Genomic DNA, 8,983 nt, shown 5'->3' on the forward strand with positions numbered 1-8,983 from the left:
TGGAAAAATGGACTGGTTCCAAACTGGGAAAGGAGTACGTCAAGGCTGTATCTTGTCACCCTGCTTATTTAACTTATATGCAGAGTACATCATGTGAAATGCCACGCTGGATGACGCACAAGCTGGAATCAAGATTGCCAGGAGAAATAACAATAACCACATATATGCAGATGACACCACCCTCATGGCAGAAAGTGAAGAGGAAAGATGATGAAAGAGGAGAGCGAAAAAGCTGGCTTAAAACTCAACATTCAAAAAACTAAGACCATAGCATCCAGTCTCATCACTTCATGGCAAATAGATGGGGAAACAATGGAAACTGTGACAGACTTGATTTTCTTGGCCTCCAAAATCACTGCAGACAGTGACTGCAGCCATGAAATTAAAAGACACTTACTCCTTGGAAGGAAAGCTATGATAAACTGAAACAGCATATTAAAAAGCAGAGACATTACTTTGCCAGCAAAGGTCTGTCTGGTCAAAGCTATGGTTTTTCCAGTAGTCATGTAGGGATGTGAGTGTTGGACCATAAAGAAGGCTGAGCATCAAAGAACTGACTCTTTCTAACTGTTGTGTTGGAGAAGACTCTTGAGAGTCCTTTGGACAGCAAGGAGATCAAACCAGTCAATCCTAAAGGAAATCAACCCTGAGTATTCATTGGAAGGACTGATGCTGAAGCTGAAGCTCTAATACTTTGGCCACCTAATGCAAAAAGCCAACTCACTGGGAAAAGACCCCAAGGCTGGGAAAGATTGTTGGCAAGAGAAGGGGATGACAGATGATGATATTTTTGGATGGTATCACCGACTCAATGGACATGAGTTTGAGCAAACTCCAGGAGATGGTAAAGGACAGGGAAGCCTGGCGTGCTGCACTCCATGGGGTTGCAAAAGGTCAGACATGACTAAGCAGCTGAACAACAACAACAAAGCAAATAGTTATGCTTGCAAGTAGGAAAAGTAGAGTTTATTGACACTAAGAATAAAGACCAAAAACATCAATAGCTCTAGCTCAAGAGTAGAAACATGGATCAATATGACTCCACCTTTTCTTATTGTTGTCTACATTCTTATCAAGGCACTACAAGGAGAATGAGGTATTCAAACTTGAAGACAGAACAAAGAAGCCAGTAAAAAGTCCAAATAAAGCAAAACTAGTTACAGAATGTGGTAATAAACATGTGGACTTCAACGGCCAACTGGTCAGTGTTGGTTCCACCATTAACAATGAATGACCTTGGCCACAGTACTTAAACTCTCCACTCAGTATCCTAATCTGATATAGGGGTAACAGTAGCTGACCTCACAGGGTTGCCAAGGGGATTAAATAAGCTAATATCTATAAAACCCTTAGGACGGTGCTTAACACATATTAAACCCTATATAAATATTTGTTATCTAAAATAAATCCTCAGTTTGAAATTATTTTAACAATCATACTACATGTCTGATGACCTCCAAACCACACTAGCAGTTTCAGGACCTATAGATATCTTGATGGTTCCCATTCAAGACCACATATCCACTGCATCTTCCATTATGAATTGCTCCCCAGGAATTCACTTTATAGTTCCTTCACACTGGGAATTAAAAGGACTATACTCCAGAATCTCTCTCAACAATGGTCCCCACAGCTGCAGCCACCACACAGGGTGAGAAATGGCCTCTCTCATGTAGAAGTCAAGGCCTGCAAAACCATAAAAGTCTTTGTTTGTCCACCCATCACAAAGTCTACCTGTCACCTGGAACAGGACTGGAATTGGTGCACAACTGGCTACCTGCCAGAGGGAATACAAAACAAAGGTAAAATTCTTCACCCAAATGAGTCTTGTTGGTCCAAGAATCACAGTGGAAAGCAAAACTCCTGAGAGCTGGTCAAAACTCCTGAGTTTTGACCTTTCCAAGGTCACCAAACAACTACCACTCTGCTAAACCCAGGACCTTGTCTGACTCTACCTCTCAGGAGTATAAACATTGCTGATACACTCTTTCTTTTTCACAGTTTCCAGGCCACTGTATTCCCCTGGGTTTTCTGGCTATCCCTTTTCTTGGTTTTATGCCGGTTGCTCCTGCCTTTCCACCTTCCCTACATTGGAATGTCCTGGGTCTCATTCCTTGGTCCTCTTCTTTCTTCCATCCACACTCCCTTTCACAGTGGGCTCATCCAGTTTTTTGGTTTAAAATACCACTTTTCCCCCCAGATCTCCAGTCCACCCCTAAATCCTGAAAGCTTCATTCAATAACTCCATGAGATGTCTAAAAAAAACCCCTAAACTTAGCTAGACCAAAGCCAAACTCCCCACCTTCTCCCCAAATCTCCTCTTCTGTCTTCCCCATCTTCACCTTCCCCTAGCCCTCCCATCTTCCTTTGTACCTTACCCATCAGCAAATCCTATCGAGGTTATCATCTAAAAAAATTCAGAAACCAGCCATGTCTAGACTGTTCTCTGGTCCTGCTCTCTGGACCATCTCTCTTGGGCACTGAAACGCCCTCTTAAGCCTCTGCTTTTGCCCCACTACAGTATTTCCTCCAAGCAGCAGTCAGAGAGATGCCACTAAAATGTGAGATCATGTCACTCCCTCATTCAAAACCTTCCAATGGCTTCTTCTCTCATTCAGAAAAGCCAAAGCCTTTACAGTAACTGCACGGCCCCATTGAATCTGAGTCTCCCCACCCCCACCCCCTCAGCTCTCTGACCTCATCGCCCCCCTCACTCACTCCACTCCAGCCATACTGGCCTCCTTGCTGTTCAGCCTCCAAAACTCATTCCATCTTTTGCCTGGAACACCCATCCCCCCATACCCACACGATTCACTCCCTCACCACTTTCCTATCTTGGCTACAAGGTCATCTTCTAGGTGAAGCTGTACCTCACAACATTTTTTTTAAATCGCAAACTGTACCTGTTTAGCGCACTCCTTATCTTCGCTGCTCTATTTTTTCCCATTAGACTCAACATCTTATTTTACAAAATTTATAATAAAATTTACTATAAAATTATTTTGTTTGTCCCATTAGAGTACTTACGTTGCCTTCCCCTATTAGAGTATAAGCTCCAGGCAGGTGGGGGTTTGTGTCTGTTCATGTTAACTCCTGCATTCCTACTACCTAGTAAGTGCCTTGTTTTACAGCAGGTACTCAATAAATATTTGCCGAACAAAGGGGAATAATGTCTGACTTGGTTCCTCTTACCTAAGACAGTCATCACCGTCTTCATTAGCTTCATGGGTGTCCTCCGGCGGCTGATGGACCCACTCGTATGTGGAGACAAGACGTTGGTTTTCCTCTTTACATACATGTAGATCCGCAGGTACACCACGACCATAATGAAGAAGGCCATAAGGTTGGACACAGTCCAGAAAATGAGGTAACTCCTGCTATAAATGGGGGCCAGGGAAGAGCAGGCAGAGATGTCACAGAGGCAATTCCAGCCCAGCGTGGGGACAGCCCCCATAAAGATGGCGATGGCCCAGATGAACAAGATGAGCAGCGTCACCCTCTTTTTGGTCAGGTTGCTGTGGACCCGCATCCTCATGATTGACATGTGCCTTTCCACGGCAATAACCAACAAATTGGTCAGGGAGGCTGTTAAGCTAGCGTCCAGAAGTCCCTGGCGGAGAAACCACCGGTTGACAGTCAGAGTTTTTGAAACTGGGCCAGTGTTAAACATCAGGTACACATAGGCAATTCCAGCAAAGAAGTCTGCAGCAGCTAGGTTAGCCAGCAGGTAGTAGAAGGGGAAGTGAAACTTTCTGTTTTTGATCACTGCTGCGATGACTAGAGAATTAGAAAAAAAGATAAACAGGCAGAAAAACGTTCCAAAACACAAAACAATTAAAAGCTTCGTTCCTGTCCACTCATCAGCAGTGTCAGTGTTGCTCCTATTATAAAAAAAGTCCATCCGCTTATCATAGTAACACTCATTCATTGTGGAGAAGAACTGAACATCCTAGAAAGAAATTTAAAGAAGAAACAAATGTCACTCTTTGCAAAAATCAATCACTAAACCACCAGTTGCCATTGCTAAGCCCCTTATTCTAGTCAACTCCTGTTAATCCTTCAGATCCCAGTATAAATGTCCCTTGCTCCAGGACCCTGGCCCTCGACCTCCTATTACAACCTTTATCTCACATCAGTCACTGTTGTCTGTTTCTCAGGTTAGGTGCAAGCTCAGTGAGGGAGGGTCTGTATCCATTTTGTTCATCATGATAAGCCCAGGACCCATCTGCCTTGGCTGTCTCAAGACCAATATTTACTGAATGGTTGGCTAGCTGGCTGAAAGAATGAATGATCAGGAGGCAAAACTAAGTCAAATATTCTGAACCTTGCAATAATCCACTCTATACTGGTAACAATTACAGCATAGCATGTTAACACTTCTCGGTGGTTTCCAGCTCATTTCTTATTTATAGGTTCTGTTTATTAATCAAGGGCAAGTTGGTAATGCCAGGCACATTCTTGCCAATATATCAGGTGTTGAGTTACTCTTCACATGACCACACACCTTTCCCAAGACTTCTGATCCACCTTTGCCACGTTTTAGTTTCAAGCTACGACGACATGGTTAAGCGCGTGGTACAGAGCTGGCAACTTTGTCCTCAGTCCTCCTTTTTTACCTTCTTGTTCACTTCTTTCATACTCTCCTAAGCCAAACTGCACCAATGTGAATTTGCATATTTGATTATCCACCTGAATCACTTCAAGTCAGTTTCCTTCCCTGGGCTCTGTGTAACGGCCAGTAGCAGAAGACCAGTCCTTCATGGGTAAGACTAGAATCTGGAGTCTGAGGGTATGATAATGCACTTGCCAAGTAAGGACGAGTTGTCCAGACACACGTCTGAAAGTAGACCCCACACTGGGGTACCAGGCAGACAAGTTAGGTACTAATCTCAGGATGAGGTCTCTTGCAGTCCGAAAGTGAGGGGTTCTGACCAAGGAGGGGCTGGGCAGGGGCTCAAACGATGCCCACGCATCTGTGCTTGTTGGGAAGACCAGGTGTTTTGCCTCAGAGTGATCCGGCCATTGCTGTGAAGGGTCCAATCAACGGAGAATGGAGTCGAAGACCAGGAAATCTACCTTCTGGAGAGAATGACCAGGGCTCTCTCTCAAGAAACAAGGCTGCAATATTTCTTCTGGAAAACTGGATACCTGGTAGACACATGCACTGAGCAGTCCACTGGTGGGAATGAAGTGGCTCTAAAGGTGAAAACTTAATGGAAATCCCCAGCTTTTAAGGCTCTTATAAATTCTAAAGGCTCTTGTAAAGCTCAATATCACATCCAGAATCAGGATAAGGGGATCAAATATCAGTCTAAAGTAGTACAAAATAGATATTTATTGTAGACAGTCTTTATTTTAATGTATAATGATATAATGATATTTTTACTGAATTAGATATATGTGTCTCTGCCATAAATAATGAAAGGTAAAATATCATGTTATATGCTTCAGATAAACAAATGGGAATGATCTCAAGATACAAATGGGTCTAAGTGCCTTTTACTAATGACAAAACAAAAACTATTCTTTTTGGAAGATATTGAACAACCACTAACTGCCAATATCAGACAACTTCATAAAACAGGTCAATATATCTACATTATATCATGATAATTTCCCCAAATTTAAACTACGCATCTATATGATAATTTTCACAATATTCCAGTATGACTATACCATAATTTACTTAACTAATCCCTAACTGTTGGATATTTAAGTTGTTTCTAATATTTTACTTTGACAAGAAAGACTACATTCTTATGCATTAATCTTTACACACTTGGCCAATTATTTCCTTAGGATTAATCCATAGATTTTAGTTGATGAAGTAGCAAATATAAACTTATTTAACGGTTTCTTGTATATGTTGTCAAACTGCCCTCAAGACAGATATTTCTAATCCCACCAGCAGCAGATGAGAGTTGAATGGAAGACACTAATCTAGTAAAATTCAATTTTAATATCCAAAGAGAAAATGTAGCTTTCAACAGTACTGAAAATATACTGAAATTCAGGACAAAAAATCCAAAAACCACATGAGAAATTTTAATGATTATGTGTCTTTTTAGTAGGCAATTACTATGTGTCCTTCTACTAATGAAAAATATTTCATGTATTTTATTTTGCTATATGTTCTAGATAGCTAAGAGAAATACAGTTCTGATTTAAAAATTATATTTATTGCTGTTTAGTTGCTAAGTCATGTCTGACTTTTTTGTGACCCCATGGATTGTAGCCCACCAGGTTCCTCTTGTCCATCGGATTTCCCAGGCAAGAATACTGGAGCGGGTTGCCATTTCCTTCTCCAGGGGATCTTCCCAACTCAGGGATCAAAACTGAGTCTCTTGCATTGGCAAGTGGATTCTGTACCACTGAACCTCTTGGGAAGTCCTAAAATTATCTTATCTTTAACTCATCAGTTTATCAAGATTAATGTCAGAAAGATGTAGGAATTAACATACTAGCAGAAAGCTAAATTTTCCTAATTTCATTTAAAAGAGGTTTTTAACATTTATTGTGGTCATAAACTTGGTTGAATTTGTAATTACATCATGCCCTAAAACTACAATGATTATTAAAAATTTTAAAAATCTTCAAATTCAACTTTCCCTCATCAAAACCAAAATGGCACATTCTTCGACAAAATTTGTCCAGGGAATGCGAAGTAGTTTTGTCTTACAAAGTTGAAAACCACAGGAAAACCATGATTAACCAGAACGCCCACCACAGTTTCCTACCTCCCAGGCTCTAATTCTACTTTCGGGAGAAGTAGACAATGAGAATATTAAAAAATTAATATAGGGAATTAGTGAAAAAGATTCCACAAGATGGAATATTATGTACCCATTGAAAATCATGTTTACTGTGAAGCTGTATTAATATGAAGAAAAGCATATGCCATTGTTTTAATTAAAATAAAGTATATGTATGTATACATATATATATAAGTACACATATATTTATATATATACACACACACATATAAACACACACACATATGTGTGTGTATATATATATATAAATATATGTGTACTTACATAAATATGTATACATACATATACTTTATTTTAATTAAAACAATATAAACATATAAACACACACAAATATGGGTGTGTGTGTGTGTGTGTGTCTGGACTACTTTTAAAAGACAAAAAAAAGAAGAGGGAAAAAACTCAAAGTGTAAATAGTTAACAAAGAATGGTAGAATTGTGGGGTTTTATTTTTTAATTCTTTCCAGTTTTTTCTACAGTCTACATTTTTTGTAATAAATAAATAGACTCTTAAATGCTGGTTTGCAAATTCTGTTTTAGGAGAACACATTCTACTTAGTATACCTTTCTTTGAAAACTATGACACTGAAAAATCAAAATTAATCCTCAAAGGAAAAACCTCAAGGATTCACTTATGTTCATTATTATTACTCTTATCAGCACAGCACACTTTAGAGTTTTCCAGTGATAATGAAAATAAAATGGTTTTCTACTTAAAATTTCATGAAACAACAAAACCTTATAATGCTGACAACTGGCCAAATCAAGAGGTCCCATCAAGAGGCCAAATCAAGAGGTTCTCTCTCTTATAAAACATTCCCAACACAATCACCCCAGAGTCCCAAAAATGAATAATGGAAGTTTGTGAACTAGTACTTCTGATTTTTTTTTTTCTCTGCCATAAGCTGTCCAGCTTGTTGACAGTCCCCAGTACATATTAACAACAGATCACCATATTCTCTTAGCTGGAAATTACCAAAAACTTAGTGAGCTTATAACAAATGATCGACTTACCATTTCTTGCCTCTCTCAAACCTCAAAATATGATTCTATTATAAATTCTAAACATCCCCTCCTCAGAGATACTAAACCAATCCAAAGTAACCCTCAGTTCCCGCTATCAGAGAGCCTTGCTTTCTCTACCAGTTATGACATATTTTTGTGTGTGTTTTGTCTTTATTATCCATCCCCCTCTGCTAGACCTCTCTGCTCCATAAGACCAGGGACCTCGCCTTTTATGCTCACATCTATAGCATCAGCATGTGTGGAGGGGGCAAATGAATCTCCATTTAACACTATCTCTTCCCCACTAAAAGGAAGAGGTTCAGTTAAATGCCTTTGATGACTTACACATCACCCACTAACTATGCCAATTGGAGAATTTCACTGATTAACTTCGTGTTCTTGGGTTAGTTACTTAGTATCTTGACTTTACTATTTTTAATTGCTAATATTTGAATGATTACTCTGTGCCTGATGCTGGACTAAGCATTTTATGTAGGTCTTCTTATTTAATCCTACCCACAGTGATGCAGATACTATTATATGATCTATTGTGTGGGTGAGGAAACCGAAGTATCCTCGCCTAAGGTCACACAGCTAGTAAGTGGAAGACCTCGGCTTCTCTTGAGGCAGCTGTGCTCCCAGGCTCACAAGCTTCTCTACAACACTACATTTTCTCTCCACAGACAATGAAATACCAGACAGACCGAGAACTATAGTCATACTTACAATAACCACAGAATTACCAAAATAGAATGATCCCATCAAATCACGTTCAAAGACTGTCTTGTGTTATACGCATATTAAAAAAAAATTGGGACAGCCTAAATACCCTTTAGGTTTTTTATTTTGTTTTTAAAGCCCTGAGAAATATAGGAAAAGGCATGTTTTCTGAAAATACGCTTTCAAATTTCATAGTAAGCAGGCCACACAATACAATTTTAAGACTAATGTTGTTCAACTTGAATTCTGCCAAATCTCAAGCTTGGCTTTTTTTTCTTTTTCTTCCTTTCTTCTTCTTCTTCTTTTTTTCTATACTAAAGGTTTAGAGGGTTTGAATAGTTTTGACCCAGAAATAAAAGATGTTAAACTCTGGAGGTATTACCACAACTTTCAGTTCAGTTCAGTTTAGTTGCTCAGTCATGTCTGACTCTCTGTGATCCCATGAATCGCAGCACGCCAGGCCTCCCTGTCCATCACCAACTCCCGGA

General features: G+C 39.6%; 1 protein-coding gene across 1 annotated transcript in view; it reads right to left on the reverse strand.

Annotated features, from left to right (window-relative positions):
- LPAR3 (lysophosphatidic acid receptor 3) overlaps positions 1 to 8,983 on the reverse strand; it is an 84,285-nt gene that overhangs the window by 52,201 nt on the left and 23,101 nt on the right. The window contains exon 2 of the mRNA XM_010860311.1: positions 3,193 to 3,949. Coding sequence (XP_010858613.1) covers positions 3,193 to 3,928 — 736 coding nt within the window. The 5' untranslated portion in view covers positions 3,929 to 3,949. The remainder of the gene's footprint in view (positions 1 to 3,192; positions 3,950 to 8,983) is intronic.

Source organism: Bison bison, unplaced genomic scaffold, assembly GCF_000754665.1.
Source record: "Bison bison bison isolate TAMUID 2011002044 unplaced genomic scaffold, Bison_UMD1.0 scf7180017864466, whole genome shotgun sequence".
Classification (NCBI taxonomy): Eukaryota; Metazoa; Chordata; class Mammalia; order Artiodactyla; family Bovidae; genus Bison; species Bison bison.